This window comes from Heloderma suspectum, chromosome 3 (genome assembly GCF_057233095.1).
Source record: "Heloderma suspectum isolate Gila_16-S chromosome 3, 16-S_ref, whole genome shotgun sequence".
Lineage (NCBI taxonomy): Eukaryota > Metazoa > Chordata > Lepidosauria > Squamata > Helodermatidae > Heloderma > Heloderma suspectum.
Genome location: NC_139460.1, coordinates 315,600,659 through 315,625,310, shown reverse-complemented (window position 1 = coordinate 315,625,310; position 24,652 = coordinate 315,600,659). Strand labels below are relative to the sequence as shown.

The 24,652-nt window shown below is 41.7% G+C and overlaps 1 protein-coding gene across 1 annotated transcript in view; it reads left to right on the top strand.

Moving 5' to 3' along the window:
- The window catches only part of CCDC39 (coiled-coil domain 39 molecular ruler complex subunit), a 34,444-nt gene that overhangs the window by 7,913 nt on the left and 1,879 nt on the right, over nucleotides 1–24,652 (top strand). Inside the window, exons 5-19 of the mRNA XM_084847562.1 lie at nucleotides 886–978; nucleotides 1,079–1,207; nucleotides 1,499–1,690; nucleotides 2,993–3,096; nucleotides 4,459–4,591; nucleotides 6,539–6,733; nucleotides 7,949–8,113; nucleotides 9,303–9,440; nucleotides 9,675–9,883; nucleotides 12,575–12,698; nucleotides 14,483–14,642; nucleotides 18,754–18,860; nucleotides 20,476–20,616; nucleotides 20,791–20,970; nucleotides 21,513–21,589. Of these exons, the coding sequence (XP_084703688.1) occupies nucleotides 886–978; nucleotides 1,079–1,207; nucleotides 1,499–1,690; nucleotides 2,993–3,096; nucleotides 4,459–4,591; nucleotides 6,539–6,733; nucleotides 7,949–8,113; nucleotides 9,303–9,440; nucleotides 9,675–9,883; nucleotides 12,575–12,698; nucleotides 14,483–14,642; nucleotides 18,754–18,860; nucleotides 20,476–20,616; nucleotides 20,791–20,970; nucleotides 21,513–21,589 (2,147 nt within the window). The remainder of the gene's footprint in view (nucleotides 1–885; nucleotides 979–1,078; nucleotides 1,208–1,498; nucleotides 1,691–2,992; nucleotides 3,097–4,458; nucleotides 4,592–6,538; nucleotides 6,734–7,948; nucleotides 8,114–9,302; nucleotides 9,441–9,674; nucleotides 9,884–12,574; nucleotides 12,699–14,482; nucleotides 14,643–18,753; nucleotides 18,861–20,475; nucleotides 20,617–20,790; nucleotides 20,971–21,512; nucleotides 21,590–24,652) is intronic.

Below are 24,652 nucleotides of genomic sequence, written 5' to 3'. Positions count from 1 at the left end.
CACAGGGGACTCTGAATTTGATCAGTGCAATATGGGGAGGGGCACTTAACCCCATGGGCCATTTTCCCAATCCAGATTACCCCCAGCTGCTTTCCTCTCCACAGGGGAGAATGTCTTGGATCTTTAGGAAATAGCTGATTTTGCTTTATTGGAATTGCTGGGAAGGGTATTGAGAAATTGCTAACCCACCTCTCTTTTTAAAAAAATAGGATGTCTTATTTTGAAATGCCAAGTGATGAACAATTGAAAATGCTTAATGATAAATAATTAAGACTTTGAAAATGTAAACAAGTAAAATGTAATAATTGTATTGAAGGGAAGACACACAAAGACACAAGCAGATTCACAATGAATTCTGGGTAACTGGCATCAAAAACAGTTGTCAGGATGACCTGGATGGTATCCAAAGAGAAAATGCTGCATTAAACTGGCAGAGCTATTTGGGAGACTAAATATCCACATCAATTTACTGAAAACCTGACACTAATTGATAGCATTTGGCTTTGGTACACGGCAAAAATAGTTCAGTGCAAGGGAGAATTTTGATGCTAACTGGATTACTTGTGGGATTCTTGGATTCCTTACTTGTATTCATTTACAGAGGAAATCTTTTTAAATGAATTGTTGCATTTCAGCCCATTGAAAGCAAGACAACCTCACACCTGTTCACTACTCAAATAACCTTTTGAACGAAGCGATAGGCTTTAAAGCAATACATGACATGGAGTTTTAACTAGTTGGACTAGACAATCTTTGATTCTCTTCTCAAAGCCTTAGGATTTTATGACCTTCCATCCTTTTTTGAACACATGGCAATGCTATTATTTTAGTAACTCCTAATCGTATTTTATTATTGGAGTAAGTTCCATTATCCTTTTGTTTCAGGTACTGACTTTACAGATAGAAATGCTGACTGTACAATGTAATAACAGACGCAGAGTTCTTGACAACGAGCTTACAGAAACCTTAGCTGCTCAGGTTTGTCTACAGAGCAATTGGAGAATTAATTTTGCAGTAAAACCTCAATTACTTTTTATACCTGGAATACATTGCTAGCTGGTTCCACTTCTCTTTACAGATAGAGTTGGATAAGACAGCTGAAGATTTCCGTAGAGTTCATCATGAAAGACAAGAACTTATCAGACAGTGGGAAAGCACCATAGAACAAATGCAGAAAAGGGATCAAGAAATAGATAACTGTGCCTTGGTAAAACATTTTTTGGGATTTTGATTTGTTCAAATATGGAATGTCATCTGGGCTTCCATTCTACTAGAATTAAATGGCATGTGTCTCCTTTTTTTTAACACATGAAGTTTTTATTTATAATTCTGTTTTACTTTATGGTGTACCTTTTTTATTATATGCCACCATGACCTGTTAAACAAAACCACCCAAGACAGACTCTCCCCAACAACTTTTAACTAGCATTTTTGTGGCACCTGATTGTTGGAACAGGTTGCATTGCTAAAAATAATTTATATTTTTTTCTACTGCTAGCTTTTAGCACAGGCAAGGCGGGCAATCCGTTCCAAAGAAAGTGTGCTTAAAGACAAGATCCAGTTTTTGGCAAATGAGAGTGGCAATAACATGGAGTATGAGAAGAGAATTGCCATAGCTGATCGACAAGCTACCAAACTGAGACTAGATTACCAAAAAGAGGAGGCTAATCGAAATCTGCTCCAGGATGAGGTAATCTTAACATATACTGAAACTGGCATATGATGTTCAAAATCTTTCAGTATAGCATTGCTGGACATAATATTTGCCTGTGCCAATATAATAGAAATATGCTGAAACTTGAGCAAATTGTAATGCAGCTAAGGGAGCAATCCTATGGCCACCAGACAGCGGCTAGATGGCCATAGGATATGGTGTTATCCAGGAACCAATCTCGGAGCCTGTGCTCTGAGGTTGGTTCCCGGAGAACCAACCTCCCCCACCTCCAAGGCAGCACAGAACAGTCCCGTTCTCCACGCTCGCAAGAGGAGCACAGAGGGGCCGAAAAGGGGCATAGCTGGGGGCATTCCGGGGCGGGGAGATCATAGCTGCCTGTATGACACATCCAATGTGTCGTACAGCAGCCTCCTTCCCTGTTCCATGGTCCTGCGGCCACAACAATCCCCTCCATGCTTCTCCTGCCCTGCTTTGGATAGGTGGTTGCCTCCAAGTTCAGAGGCAGCCGCCTATCTAGATGGGATTGTGCCCTTAGTTTATGCTCTACAGCCCTTCAGAAATGTATCTTTCCAGAGCTGGAGGCAATATTTGTTTTATCTGTTTTATTCAGCTACATACTTATATTCTGCTTTTCAAGGCCTAGGCCTACACAAACTGGCTAACAATATATTAAGATTATAAAAATATGTTAAAAGCAATAGCAGTTAAATAAAAAATGAACCAAGAAATCCTAGATCCTAGGCTGGAGAGGGTTAGGATGGGGCAGAAGTGCCTCTCCACCATCAGAGAGGAGCTCCAACAGCCTGGGGGGCCCAGCAGCCCTCAGTACACCAACAGAAAGTCCCCTGGGTGTAGATCTACCACCAGTGCTGTTTCTGCCAGGGGGAGGCCCCTAAATGGGCCATTCTGGGAGCATGCTGGAGGCAGCCTTCAATCCAAGGTGTCTTCATTCCACAGAGAGGCCCCAGGATCGGGCCCCTTACCTATGCTAGCCTGGATCTGGTGTAATTATTTTTCCTTCCATTGAAACCAATAGAAGGGAGGAGAAAGTAACTGTTGGAGATGAAAAAAGGTAAGACCACTTCCATACCACCTTTGGAAGTGGCAAATGATCTACAACTTCATTCCCCGCTCACATACTTAGGATTGTTCGGCCCAGTACCAAAGCCACACTGTGTCTGATATGGCTGGTTGTTAGAATAGAAAGAAAAGAACAATTGTGCTACAAATACAAAGTTTATGCACTTCCTGATTTGGTGATAAATGACCCAAGTGTTCTAAATAATTTCACACTTCTTCTCAAAATTCACTGATTAGCTGGATACATTGAAAGCTACTGTGGATGGAACCGCTTCTGAACTAGAATCTATGAGAACCAGTGTAGCTAACCTTAAGAAGGAAATCCAGGAAAAAACTTTAAGGTAGGAATTAAATGATGAGGTGATTGCTATTGGGGTTTTTTTAAATACATTTTCTAAGTATTTCTTTATAACAGGTACTAGAAGAATTAATACTTCCCCAGCGTGGTGCCCTCCAGACATTTTGGATGACAACTCCCAGCATTCCTGACCATTAGCCATTCTGGCTGGGGCTGATGGGAACTGATGGCCAAAAACATCTGGGGAAGGCTGCTTTAGACAGTGTTGAACACCTTAGGGTGCAATCCCATCGGGATAGACATCAGCCTCTGAACTCCAGCTGCCCTGCATTGGATAGACATCAGCCTCTGAACTCAGAGGTTGATGCCTATCCAATGCAAAGTGGCTGGAGCGCAGAAGCAATCCTCGCCTCCGTGCTCTGGCTGCCCTGCATTTTCAGCTAGACTGCGATTTTGGCTGTCTAGTTGGAGCGGGAGTGGGGGAGGCTGTGCAGCACATAGGAAGCCTCGTAAAGAGGCTTTTGTGGTCTCCCCACCTTCCCACCCCCAGGAATGCCCCCCTTTCACCCTCCATGCACTGTTTTCAAGTGCAGAGACGGGCAAGAATTGCACTGACTACAAGGCTGCGGGGGAGGGGGTGTGGAGCACGGTTTCTGGGAACTGACCTCAGAGCCCTGACCTCAGAAAAATCCTGTGGCCCTCTAGACACTGTCTAGTGGCCATAGGATTGCTTTCTTAATGTTTATTTGTGTGCTCTCTTCCCATTTGTAAAGCCAATTGGCTTGCTGTCCTCTTTTTAAGACCTTGAATCAATGGGACCTGGTTGGTGAGAGGAGAAAGCTGTATATATGAACTGGATTACAACTTGGAGACAGTTGCTTGGAACATAGTCTAGTCATGTTTCAATATGGCCTGCATGCTGCTGCACCATAGAATCTCTCCACTATCTCTCTGCCTAGCATTTATTCTCCAATTCTCTCTTTCCTATGCCAGTCTGTGGGTCCTGTCTGAATGGTACAATGCCCCCCACCAGATTCACTTCTATATCCTGGAAAAGTAGGAGAGTTGACCATCAGTAAACCTTTCTCTCAGTTTCTTGTTTTATAAAGCTTAAAATATCTTCTCAGGTTTACATCTTAATGTATGATAAGATAGAGGGTTATTAAATCAGACCAAATAGTCTGATTTATAATCTGTTTTCATCATAAAAAATAAAAGTGAATGAAATTTAGGCTGCTTACTAGCTAAGAAGCAAGGTTGTCATAAATAGTAAGTGACATTTCCTGGAGTAACAGGCATTTTAGAGCTTGCGATTATTAGCTGCAGTTCTCTATTGCTTCTGTCTAGCTTTTGGAAATCTCTGTGTAACTTGCTCTCTCTTTTTACCTCATAAATCCCTGCTTAGGGTAAACTTGATTAAGGACCAGAATGATAGTCTTACAAGTAAATTGAAATGTGTGACAAACCAAGCATTGAGTTTAGAAGAAAAAGCAAGCAGAATGGAAGAGCTACTGAAAGAGAAGGAGAAAAGTGTGAAGGTAAAAGCATTTTTATTCACAGTTACCAGCAGTTTGTCAAAGCATGACAAACTAGAGTTTAATACTGTTAAAATGATTGACAATTTGTTTTCGGTTGTTTTTGTATGTTATTTTATAGAAACATTTGCTATCCATGTGAGTTCTCGCTGATGTATTATTTCTTTAATGCCTTGAACTGGAGTTAAAAATGGTTGTTGTGGGAATGTATTCCATTTCAAAGCCACTCAGATAAACATGTAAGAAGTTTTGAGATAGCAGATTGGCCATATGGTAAGGAAAATTGTCCTGACTGAATTGGGAATAAGATTCAGGGGGAAGAGAAGGTCAGCAGTTCTAAGGTGGAGGAGCTGAAATGTTATTTGAAGCATGCACGGAAAATAATAATCCTGGAATCACCCAAATAATTACAGAAGATGTGAAGAAAGACTAATCATTACATATTATCATATGAGTATTTTATTTATTTTTAAACTCTCAAAAAAACGTAATGTCAATTCTTTTTTTCAAAAGGAAAGATAGGAACTGACCACCCTAAGCATGAAAAGCTAACACAGTATTTTAATCACTATCCAGAAGTAAAGCTTTAATATTCTGTATGACATTATTACCTAAGAAGAAGATCAGGTGTTCACAACCCATGTCAGTAACATTGACTCTTGATTCAACAACAACATGTCTAAAAAGATAAGGCAGATATTTCTACCTATGTGGAGTGGCATTACTACCACTTAGTCTGTAGGAAGCACTAACAAAATACCCCTCTGAAATTACTTAAGATGGGAGTGCAGCTAAGTTGTCTCCACACCTTAAGCTTTGCAACCAGTCTTCCAAAAATTGCAATTTTTACATAATAGTACTCAGCCGGTAATATTGGTGGGAAATCATGGGTCAATTTGTGACACCACCCAGGTGCACCAGATGTTATGCCAACATGGTGAGAACTGTGCTCCATTCTAAATGCTGACGTCTTGGGTATCAGAATCATTGTACAGGATTTTAGGTGACTTTATAACAAAATACACTTTCCATAAAGTTCTTAGTAGGGTGGCTAAACCATTAGCTGGGCTTTTTTCCTTACAGAGGAGGCGGATAACCCAAGATGATATAAGCATAGCAGTTCCACAGCCTAGGGGTGATAGTTTTTACTAGGATGAACTGGTCTGGAACAATGTTTGCAATGTGTTAATGAGAAGTGTACTTCCCTTCAAAATTAGCTACGCATGTCTATTTGCCCCATCTGTTAATTCACTGTGAAAAAATACAGGCAGGGAATAATGCATTCAAAATCCCATTCTTTCCATTTGAGCTTCTGTTTCTTAGTAGCTGCCCCCACTCCTCCAGTATCTGTAGGAAAGCAGAATTGCAGGGGTTGAATCTTATTTAACACTCTGTATATTTTAGGATCTCTTTGAATGATTAAAATAACTTTATTAGGATCTTAATAAATTAGGAGGAACTAAATGTGATCCCATTTAAATCAAAATGAATTATATTCTCTTCACCAGGTCATGGTAATTGCTTATTGTATTTTACACATTGGTGGATGAGGAATTTAAAAGTACAGATACATTTGAAACTAAGTTGTTTCTTTTCTTAGAGACATCCGTTAGGTAGATGGGACATTTGTCTTGGGTGATTATCCTTCAGGAGGCACAAAGCAACTAACTAGTGGACAGGAAGCAATAGCGCTAGATCGGAATGGCCTAGCTCTCGGAGGAGGAGGGCCAGACAGGATGCAGGTGTCAAGGAATGGATGGCAGGGTACCAGAGCAAAACAGGTGCATATCTCAAAAGAGGCACAGGCCCATCCGAAGTGCCCAGATGACTAATCCAAAATGTATTAGAAGCATACCCCTGTTTAGTTGTTATGTTCTCAGAATTTGCAAGAAGATGTACAAAGCAATATATTTCCCAGCATTCACATTTTTTTGCTTTTATTACCATCAGGAGAAAGAAGGACAGGCAATGCAGCTGAGAGACATGCATTTCAAGAAAACGAAGGAGCTGAAAGCACTTAAGGAAAATGAGAAGTGTGTCACTGCTGAAATTGATGGACGCCGAGGACAGATGAAAAACCTGAAAAGCCGATTATTCCGACTGGATGCAGAGACACTTAAGCAACAAGAACTCATGTATAATCAGGCAAGTATGTAAGTGACTGACCAAATAGTGATAGGCTTAAAATTATTTGGTTAAATCAAACATTTCAGCTTCTACCTTCGTCATTAACACAGTTATATTTCAAATCAAGCATCGGGAACCAAGGAGATAATGGAGAGAATTCTCAGGAAAGGGACATTTGCTACACAGGCACAAGAGAGGTTTTTTAAAAAAATAATTAGATAGAAAAAGCAAGAATTTAAGACTTGGAGAAGGCATTCACCTTATTCGCTAATCCTTAAACTTCTACCTATGGCAGGTGTCTTCTTCCTGAGAATTTTCTGTATTCTTAGCACTGTCTTCTTGGCTTCCTGGTTTGAAATTCAACTGTGTTACTGATAAAGGCAGAAGCCCAAACAGTTTAAGTGAATAATTTTAAACCTATCTCTGTTTGGTCAGTCACTTATTTGCATATATCTCTATTGTGTGTGTATTTTCATTGTAATTTCCAGTAACAGATCCAGTTTCATTAAGTACACAGATAAAATTTAGAACATTAAAAATGTGTGTAAAATACAGTGTTAAGTAGGAATATATTGATTTGAGTTCTGAATTAATAAAGTTATTGTTCTACCCTTTCAGTCATAAAATCTCTACCTGAAAGTAAAGGATCATTGATATCAATGGAACCTATTTCTAAAAAATAATAAAAATCCATTTGCTTACAAGTGAATTCCATTTACTTCCAAGTAAATATGCTTTGAATTGGATTGTATGCTTCCCAAATCAACTTTTTGCTGTGGCTGCTCTGAATCATGGCTGCTTCAGGCTATATTTTTGAAGCAATACAAGAGATGAACATGCCCAAATCCTGTTATTTGTTAATGGGATTTATATGCATAACTCCTATGCACCACTTTGAAAATTTACCCCTCTCTATCAGCATCTACTGGTAGTGGTAAGATTGCTACCCAGTTGTAAGCCTCCCTAGAGCAGACTCTGGGCTGCGGGATGCTTTGTTATATTTTTAGAAGATTACTTGTGAGTTAGCATCACGCACCAACCATGTTAAGACAGTCTACAAATAAGAAGGCCTATAGGCCAGAAACAATTGTAAAATAACAATAACTTAATTAGATGCCTGTCCTAAAGCTAATGTTTTGTGTTGATATTTTAGCACTTCTAGAAATGGCTGTAATTGTTTGTTTTTCGGCTTCTCTGTTAATTTTATTTCTTGCTTTAAAATATTTCTAACAGGATTTTTATATACAGCAAGTGGAGAGAAGGCTGTCACGCTTGCAGGGGGAGCTTAACACAGATGAGAGGCAAATTTTAGAAGCAAAAGTTGCTGAACTTACAAAGATAGCAGACGAAAAGAAACAGGCATACAATACTTTGCAAGCACAGCAGAAGAAACTTCAGGTAATGTGACTTTTGCATCTAATGGGATGTTGGCCAGTTTTGTTGCATCTAAAGCAGTAATTAATTTGTAGCCTAGGGAAAAGTCTAGTGTAGTTCCATCTTCAAAGCGAAGAAGATTTGGCTCCAGCTAACATCTGGACAGGGGTTAACCTGGAAACACCATATGTGTACTCCCGATCTCCTTGGAAGAAAAATGGGGTACAAATGTAACATAAAATAAAAGTGAGATGTAGTCAGTCCTACTGGAAGCCATGCCCACCACCCCAGCTATCCTGTGTCTACTCCCAGATGCCTGACAGCTAAATTAGAAGCAGTGTTCTTGACTAAGCTAAAAGCAACTTACTTACTTACGTATTTATTTATTTATTTATTTATTTTCTATAATGCCCAATAGCCGAAGCTCTCTGGATGGTTCACAAAAATTAAAACTAAACAGCACACAATAAAACAATTTAAAATATATAGAACATTAAAACCACGATATAACAGTACAACTACAGTAAAACTTAGCAGCAGTGCAGGAGTTTAAAATACAGATTTAAAACAGCAAAGCTAAAAGTTTAGAAAGCTAAAATGCTAAAATGCCTGGGAAAATAAAAAGGTCTTCACCTGGCGCTGAAAGGAATACAATGTAGGTGCCAGACGAACCTCACTAGGGAGCTCATTCCAGAGCCGGGGTGCCACAGCAGAAAAAGCCCTCCTCCTAGTAGCCACCCGCCTCACTTCCTTTGGCAGGGGCTCACGGAGAAGGGCCACTGATGATGATCTTAAGGTCCGGGCAGGCACATATGGGAGGAGGCGATCCTTCAGATAACCTGGCCCCAAGCCGTTAAGGGCTTTCAATGTTAATACCAGCACTTTGAATCGGGCCCGGAAATGGACTGGCAGCCAGTGCAGCTGGAAAAGTATACTGGCGTAATATGAGCTCGCAGGCCAGTCCCTGTTAACAATCTTGCTGCCCTATTTTGGACCAGCTGAAGTTTCCGGACCGTTTTCAAAGGCAGCCCCACGTATAACGCATTGCAGTAATCCAGACGAGAAGTTATCAGAGCATGAATAACTGTAGCTAGGCTATCTCTGTCCAGATAAGGGCGTAGTTGGTATACCAGCCTAAGCTGATAAAAAGTGCTCCGTGCCACTGAGTTCACCTGTGCCTCAAGTGACAGTTCTGGTTTTTCTTTCTTTCCAGAATGACACCCATTTTATCAAGTTGGCTATGAATAAGACTGGAGAAGAAATGGCTGGTTTGAATACCAGAGTAGATGAGCTAAACCTTTTCACTGACAAATCAGAGAAGTTATTAAAAAAAGCCAGAGCAGATAAGCAGGTATGGTGATTTTTCCACAGCGACAGATGTATGTTTCAAATACATACATCATTGCTGCCTCAGACAAGTGCTTGGGATGTTTGTGCTGTCAGATGGCCTTGCTCATCAGTTGCTTTGTCACAATTCTGGACATTCTCTCAGAAACCAAATTATTCAGTGCTTTCAGAATCAAACTTATATTTCATAAGATGTTGGGTTTAGTACTGAATATTCTTCTTGTTTTGCCAATTGAAGGATTTGATGATTGAAGACAATCTCCTAAAGCTGGAACTGAAACGTGTAAGAGATACGCTGTACAATAAGGCTGAGAAAGTCCTCTCACTTGAAAAACGGAAGCAGCAGTTAAAAACAGCAATGGAGGAAAGAACTGCGGACATTAGCGTTCATAAGGCAATGATTGAGACGCAGATAAGAATAATAGAGCAAGAGCGTCAGACTTTGAGGTAATTACCCTATGTGCTGTGTGAAGCTGGGAGTGGATTTCTCTTTTAAGAGCGTGGTCTGATATTGGAGGAATTCACTGCAGTTCCAAAAGCCAACCTGTTGTCTCTCCCAACCTGGGCAATAGCTAATGAAAAGTGTTTCAGCAGCTTCTTTGCAGTACAGGCGTTTCTTTATACTGCATGATAGAAGTCCTTGCAATCCATTTTTCAGGCTGCCTTGCTCAGTCCACTACATGACTGCAATGGTTCCGATGTATTCTTTAGCACTCTGGCACTGGTTATAGTTCAGAGCAGGCAACAGTTCAATCTGTTTATTGCATTTCCCCACCCCCTTTTCCAAGAAGTGCAGAAGCCCCTTGTTTTATCTTCACGCCAGGGGAGGCTGCTGGCTCCAGTTTTGGTGGGGTGGAGATTCTATTTTGGGATTTAGTTACAATCCAAGGTGCTGAGCCCTATCTCCAAAATGGGTCCAGAACCTTGGATAGCTCCTTTAGACTTCTGGCTGGTTGTAACTAAAGCCCAGAATGGAATCTCAGCTCCACTGAAACTGGAGCCACCAGCCTCCCCTGCTTTGCACATATGTCTGATGTGGGTTGGTGTGAGAGACAGTGACTGGCCCAAAGTCACCCAGTAAACCCTAATGGATAAGTGGGTATTTGAACCTGGGTCTTCCCAGTCCTTGTTCAGTGCTCTAACCTCTACCCCAGGAGTCCCCAACCTTTTTGGACCCTTGGGCACATTTGGGAATTTGAGAAATGTATGGGCATCACCACAAAATGGCTCCCATGGAAGATGTGGCTAGTCACGTAATGGTTGTGGCAGGCGCCTGGCTAGTCAAAAGTGGGGGCGGGGGAGAGAAATAGGCTAGAGGCTGGGAGGGAAGGAAACAGCCAGGCAAAAGGGTAGAGAAACAGCAAGGCTGGAGGCTAGGAGGGGGAGAAACAGTGAGCTAAAGAGGAGTGGGGAATAGTGAGGCAAAGGGATAGAGGGGAGAGAAAGAGCAAGGCTAGAGGCTAGAATGGGACAGAAGGAAGACTGCCCTAAACATTTTCCAAGGTTTTTCTTCAAACCATTTTTTTGAAGGGGGCAGGGAGAGGAGAGCTTCACAGGTGGTGTTGGAGGTTCCTGTGAGTGCCATGGCATCCATGGGCACTGCGTTGGGGACCCCTGCTCTACACCATACTGCAGAAACTTCTAAAATTTCCTTTACTGATGTACAATTTGCCTACTTGGCTGGTAGGATTTGCTTTATGTTCTTTCATCTAAATTCATGATAGGAACCTTCTGATACAGGAACACGGCAGAAGGAAACACATCATTAACACTTATTCTCGAGCAAAGTTCTGCTATCAGGAGCCTGCTTTTATGTATGGCAGAAATGTGTCCAAGAAATGCTTGCTGGAAAATTACAAATACAAAGACAGGAGCTGCAAAGGCCTGTTTTCTCCAACTTTAAGTAATTTGGAAGTAAGAATCTGTACAGCGGGTGGTTAAACCCAACTGAGAAATGAACACTCAACCAGCTGATTTGGAAGCCTTTCCTTCCCGCCCCCCTCTTCCATCCATAGCCCACGCAATAGGAAATTAGAGTGATTTAGTGTGACTGGAGCTTAACCCCTCGCCAAGCAGGCAGACTCTTGTGTTTTTCCTTTGATAATTACATGACTAATTGGCACTTGCATATAATTTGATTTGGGGTTGTTTCCTGCTGTTGCTTATTCTCTTCTGGTGGTGGCAATATTAAGATACAATCAGCAGGGGGCACCTTTTGCAGCTGTAAAACTAAAATGCCAAAACTTTAAATGTTTGGGTAGGGTTCCTTGGATGGCTGCTCCCCATGATGCAAGAATTTGCAATGTAATGTCATATTAATCTTCCTCTGTGTGGGACTTGAGAAGAGTTGGGAGGACAGGGTGGCAACAGTAGCTGGTATGCTGTGACTGGCAAAGAAAAAGATGACACATCACTCTGCTATAAGAATTCACAAGCTCTCTTATAGGAGGCAAGAGCTCCCCCAAGGGTGCATCCAGACAGGCAGCTTTTTACAAGGTCTGTTACTGATAATTCCATGAGAAGGCAGTACAGACTACATTGTCCCACAGACAGTACGTTGTCATGTGTTGTTCCTGTTTAAACACAAATGCATTTAGCAAAACTCTGATGGTTGCTTCTTCTAAAAAGCAGCTTTGGAAGGGGACAATTCTCTGTCCCAAATTGTCCCCTTCTTAAGCTGCTTGTCCTTAGAAGATTTGACTGCCAGGGTTTTGTTGCAAAGATTTGTGTGTAGTGTGTAGCTCTGAGTTTAGTTGGCAGTCATGGGAAAATCAAATAAAAAAGAGCACTCAAAGCAAACCTATCTTAAACTTACAGGAAGCTTCGTGGTCCATGCAGGAGGAGCCCTAGGGAAGCCAGTCTCAGTGAAGTATAAACACTTCAGCATCATCTATCAGCCCCATATCCAGATGTACTGATGGGAAAGAAGTGACTTGTATTCTTACCTTCTAGCCATACCCCCCACCCCCAATCATTTGGAGAAATTCACAGATAGATGTATGTCCCCTTTCAGCAGTATGTCCCCTTGCACCTGGCTTCTTAGGGAAGGTCATCTCTCACGTTGAGAACCATGCATCTATTTTTTTCCCTGTCAGATGTCTGAGTTAATTTGTCTTTGAATTTTCCCTCTCAAACCAGTTCTGAGTTCCATGAGCGACTGAGTAAAATTGAGAAACTGAAGGGTAGATATGAAATTATTACCATCGTCATGATGCCCCCAGAAGGAGAAGAGGAGAAAACTCACACTTATTATGTCATCAAGGTAAACTTAGAATCAGAGTTGGAAGAGGCCATTTAGGCCATTGAGTCCAACCCCCTGCTCAGTGCAGGAATCCAGTTTAAAGCATCCCTGACAGATGGCTGTCTAGTCTCTGCTTGAATACCTCCAGAAACGGAGAGCCCACCACCTCCCTAGAAAGTTGGTTCCATTGTTTGGCTGCTCTGACTGTTAGGAAATTTTCCTGATGTTCAACTGAAATCTGCCTTCCTGTAACTTAAATCCCTCATTTTGTGTCCTGCAGTCTTGGATGACAGAGAACAGATTGTGACCCTCCTCTGTGTGACATCTGGTTGAAAAGTACTATCGTATTCCCACTTAGTCTTCTTTTCTCAAGGCTAAACATATCCAGTTCCTTTGATCTTTCCTATAGGACTTCATCTCTAGTTCCCCTGATAATCTTTGTTGCCTTGGCTATCCTGCTTCTGTCCAGTGTGGAATTGATTCACATCTCTCATCTAGTCATCTGCACCTCCTGTCTCTCCCATATTAGTAGCAGTTATAGGTTATTCAGGGGAACTGAACTGTCACTACCTATATCGTCTGAGAACAACACCTGCTTTTAAATAAGCATTCTTTGCATTTTCCATGTGTGCGCCCCCCCCCCCCCCATCATGGGGATTACTGAGGCTCATCTCATGGCTTTCAAGACGGTAGAATTCAACTAAATTCCTACTTAGAGTAGACCCACTGAAATGAAAGGGACTTAAATTAGTCATGACTAAATTCCTACTTAATTCTAAGTAGGAATTTAGTTGGATTCTACCCAGAGATTGCACTATCACCCAAACTGTAAACAAGATAAAATATTCACAACCACCTTCAAAATCAGAAGGAATGGGCAGAGAAGTGGGTCGCAGAAGTATATTTTGCCACCCAGTCTCAATCTTCCATGGGTTGTCTGGCAAAATGGTTAGCTTAAAATATATTTTGATGCTCTGTTGTTAGTCTTTCTATCTTTCATATATATAATATAATTTAATTAATTATTGTGCTATTACAGAGGAAACTTCCAGTAGATAAATGAAGGAAAAGCCTTCATCTTACACTGATTCATAAATCCAAACATAATGTGTAACAATTTCAATTGTACTTACCTCATTGGCGAAGATTTACATACAAACCCCCGACAGACGTTTAAAGTTACGGTGTAGAAGGTGTCTCAGAAAATGTTTGAAAACAACTTTTTAAGACCTTAGGAATGAAACTGTGGGCAACATTTCTGTCACTTCTTTATCAAACTTTGGTAGGCCCACTGGGAGTTAAATAGTTTTTGAATAGGTTTGGAACAAAAGCATCTATTGCTGAAGTACAGGTTGCATAACTGTGCCCCCCGTCTTGTGCCCCCCATCCCCAATTCACTGTTATTTTTCAAAAGTGAAGAATCACTTTCTTGCAAAGCAGTGAGCATGTTTTGTTAGCTATTTTGTTGGGAAAGCCCTGTTGGAATTGGTGATTGTATTCAAAGTTAACAATTTTCACAGGCAATTCACTGCTCGGGTACCATGTATCCCACAGTTCCATCAAGTGTTCAGTGCATTTGCCCTGTTGCTTCATGTAAGCCTAGAATGCTTTGCCTATGACCTCTTGATCAGATCTTGACCCAGGATTGAAATTAAGCACTGGACTGATGTAGTATTTAACTGCTTGCTACTATTGCTTTCTGATATTTGATTCAATAATAATACCCAGGTAAAAAGCATTCTCAGAATATGGGGGTTTGGTTATTCATCTTAGGATTCTGAATTCCGTTCTAATTTTATTTCAAGGCTGCCCAGGAAAAGGAGGATCTTCAGCGTGAAGGGGATACTTTGGATGCAAAGATCCAGCAAGCTGAGAAAGAATGTGTAGCCCTAGAGAATACTCTGCACGTGCTTAACAGCTGCAACAGCAACTACCGAGACTCATTCAAGAGAGTTACAGAGAAAAGTAAGCAAGTTCTAGCTGTATGTGCAGGGTAGAATAGATTCACTCATTTCTGAATCAGTGCCTGGGCACGGTGATGGACTGGATGAGGGCCAATAAACTGAAACATAATCCAGACAAGATGGAGGTACTGTTAGTTGGTGGTTCGTCTACCCATCTAGGTGATGTTCAACCTGTTCTGGAGGGGGTTGCACCCCTAAAGGATCAGGTTCGTAGTTTGGGGGATGCTCTTGGACCCAGAACTGTCACTTGAGGCACAGGGGAACTCAGTGGCACAGAGCACTTTTTATCAGCATAGGCTGGTATACCAACTACGCCCTTATCTGGACAGAGATAGCCTAGCTACAGTTATCCATGCTCTGATAACTTCTCATCTGGATCACTGCAATGCCTTATATGTGGGGCTGCGTTTGAAAATGGTCTGGAAACTTCAGCTAGTCCGAAATAGGGCAGCAAGATTGTTAACAGGGATTGGCCAATGAGATCACATCATGCCAGTGCTTTTCTGGCTGCACTGGCTGTCAGTCCATTTCCGGGCCCGATTCAAAGTGCTGGAATTAACATTCAAAGCCCTTAACGGCTTGGGGCCAGGTTATCTGAAGGATCACCTCCTCCCATATGTGCCTGCCCGGACCCCAAGATCATCCTCAGGGTCCTTCTCCTTGAGCCCCTGCCAAAGGAAGTGAGGCAGGTGGCTACCAGGAGGAGGGCCTTTTCTCCTGTGGCCCCCCCAGCTGTGGAATGAGCTCCCTAGAGAGGTTTGCCTGGCACCTAAATTGTACTCCTTCCAGCTCTAGGTGAAGACCTTTTTATTCTCCCAGTATTTTAGCATTTTAGCTTCCTAGTCTTTCAGCTTTGGTGTTTTGAATCTGTATTTTAAATCTCTACATTGCCGCTAGGTTTTATTCTGGTTGTATTATTATATTGTGGTTTTATTGCTTTCATATTTTATATTGTTTTATCCTGCGCTTTTTGGTTTTAATTTTTGAGAACTGCCCAGAGAGGCAGTTGGGTGGTATAGAAATGAAATGAAATAAATAAAATAGAAATGTGAGGCACAAAGGTAAAGGAGGACAGGGAAGAGCTGTGCTTACTAACCACACTGACACAAACAAATTGGAATGTAATTTAAATGCTGCTTTTATTATCCTTTGGGGTCAGAACAGAAAGTCTAGATTGATGGAACTAGTGTGTTACAGTGATGTTTTGAACTTGGATGCTGAGGACCTAGTTCAAAGCTCTGCTCAGTCATGAGGCTCACTGGGCGGCTTTGAGTATCCCTGTAACGAAAATGTTACAGGGATAACCTGTCTCATAGGGCCATGGCAACGATATATAAGGAAGGCCACACATGGGAAGGACAGCTAGAAAAAGGGATAATAAGGTGAGATTATGTTCAGCATGCATTTTAATGCCTTTATGTTTACATGTGTGTGTTTGTTTATTTACTGCACTTTTAAACCACCCAATAGCCAAAGTTCTCTGGGTCGTTTACAGTAATTCAAACATACAGTACCAATATTGAAACAAGCAAACAAAAGAGCACAAAATAAAATCAAGATAAAACTTGCAGCAATACATAAAACCATCACCACATCATAAAACCAAATTAAAACCAACAGCAGAATACAGTACTAAAGGCACTAAAAGCAACTCTTAAAATGGCTGGGAGAATAAAAAGGTGTTTGCCTGGCCCTGGAAAGGCCATAACATAGGGCACCAGGTGAGCCTCTCTGGGGAGAGCTTTCCACAAGCAGGGTGCAACTGCTGAAAAGGCCCTCTTCTCTTGCAGCCACCTTCTCTTGCCTCATTAGGCAGGGGCACCTGGAGGGGGGCCTCAGATGATGGCCTTAATGCCTGGGTAGGTAAATATGGAAGGAGATATAAATCCTTAGATAGAGAGATAATGGATGCAACAGGATTGGCATGGAGTAACAGAAAGTTAAAACTCTGGAAGGATTCCCTGTAATTTACAGAAGCTAGTAGAAGTAACAAATTACCAGGCAGCCTTCTTTCCTCTCTGTTCCCCACTTCAATATGTTGCACTGGAGCCATTACCTTTTGCACATATGTGCTACTTTGGCAGTTGACAGTGCTAGGCCCAGTAACTACATGGGGTTGTCTTTGAAGACGTCTTAGAAACAGTACAAAGTGCCGCTGTTAGATTACTAAGTGGTAACAAATATAAGGAACATGTGCCAGTATTTAAACAACTCCACCAGCTCCTGATCCATTTCTAGATGCAATTCAAGTCTCCCCAAGCCTTACACTACTCTAGCATGCCCCACCTCTGTATCTCCCCCCCACCAATCTAAGGTTAGGCAGTGGGTGATTAGTAGGAGGGCCTTCTCGGTTGCGACTCCCTGTACTTGGAATGCCCTTCCCAGAGAAACTCTATACCTTTTCCACACTAGTTGAAGACGTTTTTATTTGCGCAGGCATTTGATCGTGTTATGTAGCTGGTTTTAATTAATGCTCCTACTGTTCTTCATTGTACTGATAGTGTGGCTGCGGCTCTCTATTTTTCCTGGTTTTTAATGGTATTTATTTTACTATGGAAACATAGACCACCTTGGGAGTCTTGTGCTGAAGTACAGTTTATAAATCTTCTAAATAAATAACCCACACTTCCCTCTGATGCTGCCCATGCAACCACTGGGAGCAGCAGAGAAAGAAGTGTATGTGTGTACATGTGCAATGGCAGTAGCAGAGAAGGCAGAAGATGCAGGGGGATCAGAAAGGCTTGGCTTGATATGGCCCACCAGATACTCTTGAGGAAGAGGGCCCTAAGGACATTCTTGGCCACTGATTTTAGAACCCCCTTTTTCTCATAAAGGAATGGTGTCATCAAAATAGGCAAGCTGACATACAGTGGAGGATGGTTCTGTGTTTATATGAGAAAGACAAAAAGTGTCTACTTTCCAGACTAAAATACCACAGTACTCGGAAAACAATATACTAGATGAGAACTCAAATCTTCCTCATTCATTGGTACTTGAATATTACAATATTGCTTCACTGTAGCGCTGGAGAAAGCTTTTGCTATTAACTTTTGCTCCCTCTGCTGGTTCTATTATTTTATTATCATACAATCTTTGTAAATAAGCTGTAGAGTCCCTTCAAAGATTATGACAAATCAGGCAGTTTTAAAAGAGAAACTTGTTTTAAAAGGGAAGGACTTTTAAAAGAATATTTGGGCTGTGCATACATTGTTGTTGTTCAGTCGTGTCCGACTCATCCTGACCATGGACCTTAGCACGCCAGGCCTTCCTGTCCTCTGCTCTCTCCCGGAGCGTGCTCAAGTCCATATTCATTGCATCGGTGATGCTATCTAGCCATCTCATCCTCTGCCGTCCCCTTCTCCTTTTGCCTTCAGTCTTTCCCAGCTTCAGGGTCTTTTCCAGGGAGTTTTCTCTTCGCATTAGGTAGCCAAAATATTTGAGCTTCAGCTTCAGGATCTGTCCTTCCAATGAACAGTCAGGGTTGATTTCCTTTAGGATTGACTGATTTGACCTCCTTGCAGTCCAGGGGACTTGTAAGAGTCTTCTCCAGCACCACAGTTCGAAAGCATCAATTCTTTGGCGCTCAGCCTTCCTTATACTCCAGCTCTCACAACCATGTGTTACTACTGACCTTAAATCATGGTTAAGCAGTGGCTTACAATGACCTGGTTTGCACAATTGCAGGGTGGTTAATAAACAATGGTGGCTTGTTAACCCGCCCACATGTGCTAGTCATGTGCTGGGGGCGGGAGATTAGCATAATTACCCTTGGCAGCATCGCTTGTTGTGTTGTATGAACCTGGCCAGGTTAACAAGCCACCCAGTACCCATGGGCCACCATGGCTTATTTCCCCCTCCGATATCATGCCCATTATGTTGGCACTGGCTCATAGATGCTCCAGTTCATTGCATCATATAATTGTCATTCAGATTAGTTTAATGTACTGAAAATTTGTGTATATTTGACCATACTGGTGGTGTTATTGGCGAGTAGATCAGCTGGTTTTGAAATGCATCCATTTTGTTATATTTGAAGTGCGAATCATGCATCCTCCCTACCTGGACAGCATACCCTATCCAACATCCAGCACTAACTCAAAGGGTTTTTATAGGTGAGGAGCATGAAGAGAAGGTGAAACTGGAAGAAGAGAAAAGAGCTGCTGGTGAGAAATACAGATACAAGAGAAGGCAGATCAAAGAGCTCCAGGAGGATATCCAGGTAAAGAGACTTCTGGTTTTAGCTCAATATGTAGGCACTTTTATAATCTTTATCCATATTTAAACTTTTCTGGGAACATTCTCATCATATCTATCCACTGTTGTCTCACTCTGAAGAACCACCCATGCTTTGCAGAGTGCTACCTCCCCCTCGCCCCTCTTTCTGCTTTGCTTTCTCTGGGTATCCAATTCTGGGGGTGTTCTAAGAATACTACTGCAAACCCCAGTTCATGCACATTGGTAGTAGGTGGCAGAAGTCAGATTTAATTTAGACACATTTAACATTCAAAGTGTACATAGTTTGGAAGCCTTGGTGTTTCTGCTCTAACCTGTAATCCTATTTTGACTGAATCAAGGAAGATCGCTTCAAATGCCTTTAGAATCAGTATGTAGTAGATAATGTAATGGATTGGCCTAGGCTCAGATCCATCTTTAACAATGGACTTGTTGGGATGTTTTGGCAACCAGCACACTCTCCCTTACAGGGTTCTTCTGAAGCCTGGTATGGATTATAAAACATTATATGTACTTGCCCACACCAGAGAAGGGAGATTTTCCCTTACCTGTGAATTCTCCTTCTACTTGTTTGCTAGACAGTGGTCCAAACACTGGATGCTCTCTTCTCTGCCCAGCAGGAGGCAGGATCTTTTTATTGAAGAAGACTAGCCTGAGAGGCTAGTTGAAGAGGCACTACCCACTTCCTCCCCTAGGCCAGTTTTTTCTCCATATATGCCTCCATAGTTCACACGGCACACGAACAGATGCAGCCGGCACCAGCCAAGTCTCCCGATTTGGGGAGGGGGAGTGGTGTGTAGGGGAATCCCTGGTTAACTCTGATCTGACATTGGATAACAATGGGAATGCCTCCAGGGGGCAGGGCTTAGAGGCCAAGTTCCACCTTGTGGGGAGTTATTCAAGGAGGTACCATGGGCCAGAGGTTCCCCATCCCTGGCATAGGGAGCCACTTATATATATGTCTGAGATATATTAACATCAGTGCACGTTGTACTCATATACAGAGTCTGTGCACCATAACGTTGGATGTTTTGTGCATACGCACATTTGGTTGTACAGGCATAGGCTCCAATTCAAATATGACAGCGAGCTGCAATAGCAGATGAGAGCACAGCAAGCCAGACAAGTCAGGGGGGTTGATGTAACCCATGAGCCTTCCCTAACTTGGTGCTCTCCCAGCATTCCTGACCATAGGCCATGCTGGCTGGGGCTGATGGGAGTTGAAGTCCAGAACACCTGGAGGACCCCAGATTAGGGAAGGTTGCTTTACACATAAACAGCTGCACAAATCCTGCTAATTGTGTGTGTTTATATTTTGATCTATTTTAATTCTAGATTGGCATCTGACTTGGTAGATTACCCTGAATCTTGCAAAGATGGGATAGAAAGAAAGTAAATAAACAATTGCCTAAGCTTTGTTCTAACCCTTCCCATGAATATCAGGCTGCTGTGTTCATTTTAAAGATCTTGAGTTATAACTCCAAAAAGAGAGAATACACAAATGTATACTTCCTCTTACTGTGTAGTGTTCTCTTTATTGCATGAATTTATTTTAAAAAACTGCTTCAGAACAATTTATGTATACATTTTTATTTCTCCAGTCGATGCAGGGTACTCTAGATATGCTTTTGAAAGATGAAGCTCTCTACAGCGAAAAAATACGGGAGAAACAAGTAAGAATACTGCGGTTAACCAAAGATATAGATGATCAGAAGCCAAAACTAGAAAGAGTCACAAAACAGGTTGGTTTAAATTAATATTGAGTAATAGATTTAGCTTTGTTTAGAGTACAATAAAATAATAGACTTGGAAGTCAAGATTATCAGCTATTACCAATATATGTACTATAAAGATCTGTTAACATAAAAGCTAATGGTTACTTTAGCATCTCTTAATGCTCAAAATGATTTCTAAAGGTTTCTCGACTATCCAGAGAAATCCGAGCATTAAGGAACACCCAGTCAGAAACACAAGAAGAAAAAGATATTGAACTTCGTGCACTGAAAGACTTCAACAGATCCATGGATAAAATGCTGGTTGATATTTCAGAAGCAAATCCAGATTTAAACACAGCCTTTCAGAGATACTTTGAACAGGTACTATTTCTTGTTGGCTCAATCTTTCTTGTTCAAAATTTGCTTCAATGACTTGCAGGCAGACGTCATGCAAAACCATCTTTCACCATGGCAGACATGTGCATCAACTCTTCAGCTTGTGCATTCCCCTTCTAGTGTTGCCACAAGGAGTTCAGGAACTTCTGCTTCTGTTTTACATTACTGCACATTGCTATCATAGCCCAAGGAAATGTGGATAACCTTAACTATGGTTAGTGGAAACAAGGCAACTTAAAACCATGGTTTTCAAAGCTGGATTGTTTCCACTAACCATAGTAAAAATGAATCACAGTTTACGGTCTAGATGTAATGGGAAACTGCAGTTAATATGAAACAGAAGCTTTTAGTGCCCTTGCAGCCACACCAGAGGAGGGCAGTGGGGTAGCCCAAGGTTTGTATAGGCTCCTCTGTGTCATGCTAAATTATATGGCTATTTCAAACGAATATCCTAATACAAAATTGGTGTGTTTGTTTATATCCGTTTATGGCCTGTTATATCCCAATACATTTCTTTTAACTTTTAGGCTTCCATACAGCTTTCTTCAACTCCTTCTCGTCTTAGCTTTCGATCATCTGCTCAGAGCTCATCATCCTCAAGCATGTAAGTGGTAGTATTATAAAAAAAACACTTTATAATTAAATATTTCTTACTGAATAGTGACTTCAGCAGTGATCCAGGTGGCACAGGCATGGTTTATATTTGCAAGTCACTCACCTTTCCCAACAGGCTACTTGGCAGGGCTTGAAAGGGATTGTCACAGTGACTTACAAGTTCAGCAGGGAAATAAAGGAGAGAATAGGAAATGAGTTTAAGGCCCTCAACAATCCCCACCTCCCAAATCTGGCATACTTGCTCCTTTAGATCTTTTAAGTGCACTTATCTGTGTGTCTCAGCAGCAAGGCTATTTATTGAAATGATCCCAATTTGGGGTATAAAATTGTTTTTCAGGGCAATCCTTGTCTAATTCTTTCACAGAGTGGTGTCATGTTTTGCACCCCAAATGCATTAGGTTCATTTCAGTAGGTTTCCTAGTACCTGCTGAAGCCCTGCTGCTTTTTTGGGGGGTGGGGAGGCCCTCCCTGATCCTCCTAATTATTGCAAGGCTTTGCTCCCAATCTCCTTGGGTACTCAGAAGGGATCCGTCTAGGACACCATGGAATCAGAGAATACGCTAAGGCAAAAGCTTGCATACCAGGAAGGATGGGCTAAATCAAGGACATGACAACCCCGTTAGAACAGGCTCTGGCCTCTCCTCTATCACAGATGGACATAGCCCAAAGAGTAGACCTAGATGATATTAACTATCAGACCAAAAATATTTCCATATAAGCAAGAGGTAGAAGATATATTTCTTGTTTGCATGGAAATATTTTTGGTCGGAGATAATACTACTGGGCATTTACATAGCATTTTATAGTATTCAAGGAGCTTTAAATACATTATCTTACTATGCTTAAGACAATCCTGTAAGATCTGATGGGATGTGGCGGTTGAAAGAGTAGCTTGCTTAAGGGCACCTAGTAGTACATGTCAGAGACAGAATATGAACCAGGAAAGTTGCAATTTGTAGCTCAGTCTCTTGGTTACTATGCTATACAAGTAACAAGAAGCCCTCTTGATTTAGGAGTGGCTGGTGAACCACAATTTCTTGGTGAGTTTGTAATCCAAGCATGGGATGTGGGGTATGCTATTAGGTACTGCTTTGCAGATTATTCTAATGTACTGAATGAGAGAGGAGGAACTTGCTGGCAGTTTCCTTGTTGGAAGGCATCACCTTCTGTATTCTTTCTCAACTTTCATCCTGTTTTGCAGAGTGTTGAAATTATGGATTCACAAATGTATACATGACATTCGGATATAAAGACTGTGTTACTCTATAAGTCATTGTGATAACCACTTAGAATGAGGCTGGTTTCAGGAACAATCTTAAATTTTGGAAAGAATGGGGATGGGATTTCTGTCACACCTAGGTTAGGGATGGTTATATATCACAAGATGCAGTTCAGACTTCAGTCTCAACCTCAATATCCAAATCTCCATCATTGGGAGCCACAATAGTTTGAAAATCAACAAAGGGCTATAACTGTTTTTCCTGATTGTCAGAATCAATGAGATTTGCAGGCATAATTTGCAGGCAGCCCCTAATGAGAGAGTTGTGTCAGACAAATAGGTGCTGGTGTGTGTGTGTGATGCACCTTTACATTTTGATTTTTTAAAGAAGGGAACCACCAAGAACTTCTTTATTTCCTGGCAGAGATGGATGACATTTGCAAGGATAGTTGCCTCTTCTGAGGGGATCAAGCTTGACAAGCTTAATATGAATAGGTGAAGTGGGAACCCTTTATGGTTTGCAGGTACCAAAAATGGATGGACTTATCTCCCTACATCTTTTTGTGAGCAATTTTTATGAAAATGAAATACAGTATAGAGGTGGTGCTAGTTATGAAACTTGCAAAGTTCCAGAAGGATAGGAGCAGAGGGGGTTTTCTGTTGAAGGCACTCGAACTGGTGTTTTGCTTCCTGTTATCTCCCTCCATGGTGTGTGTGTGTTGAAATTTGCATGAAAATAGCATATGTCATAGAGACGTTACTAGGCAAGAAACCTGCAAAATTTCAGAAGGATGGATGCAGGGGCTAGGTAGTTATGATGACTGAAAAAGAGTTTAAGGCTTTTTTAATTTTCTGCTCAAGTGGCACCAAATTCACAGGGACAGTGGTGGATGTGGAGTGTACTGCAGCAAAGGCAGAAGGACTTGAACGTTCCACATTTTTCAAGCAAGCACCCAATATTACATCCTGCCAGGTTCCATAGATTCCCAACAAAACTCTTTTAACATTCCTGCTCGTGGGAGAGAACTAGTAATATATCAAGTAATATATCAGTCCTATGATATATTACTTGACCATTCCTTCCCCCAAGCCCTGGGATTGGAGAGCCCTGGTAAAACCATTCACTGTGATTAGAAGCTAGAGCGCTCAGTCACAAAAGTACACCCCTTCCTGGACTATGGTATTATTCCTTTTATGGCGAGCTTGAAGAAAAATGTGTCAATTTTTGTAGAGACAGTGGGGCTGTTCGCACATGACAGCCCACCGTGGGTTATTTAACCCACGGTGAGAATGTGGTGTGTGTGGTTGTCATTTTGAATATGCAGCCCGCTTGGGGGTTGTCATGTTGTGTGAAGCTGGGGAGGGTAAGTTATGCGAGGTTAAACAACCCTCGCATAACCCATGGTCTCTTTTAGGGTTATGTGAAAGGTTACGTTTAATCCTCCCATAACCCACGCTCGCTGGGTTTGCACAACACAACAACCCTCGAGGGGGGGTTAGATATGCAACCTGGCATTGCGGGTCATCGTGGGTTAAACAACCCATGACGTGTGTCATCCAGACCTGGTCAGTGTGTCTGAGTCCCTTCAAATCGCTAATTAATCTTCAGGAGTGTTCAGATTTGGTCCGCTTCAGAGGAGCTCCATTTCAGTACTGGCATCTCCCAAATCAGCCTGATTCGGTTCTGGGTTACGCTAAATCCAAACCCCTACTACTTTTCAGTGTCAGTTCATTCAATTTAAAACAGCTGCCATTGAAGAGAATATTAGAGAAGCTATCCTTGCTGTTACCATAAACATGTTTTGTTTTATGCAGAGAACTTAGCTAGCTTTC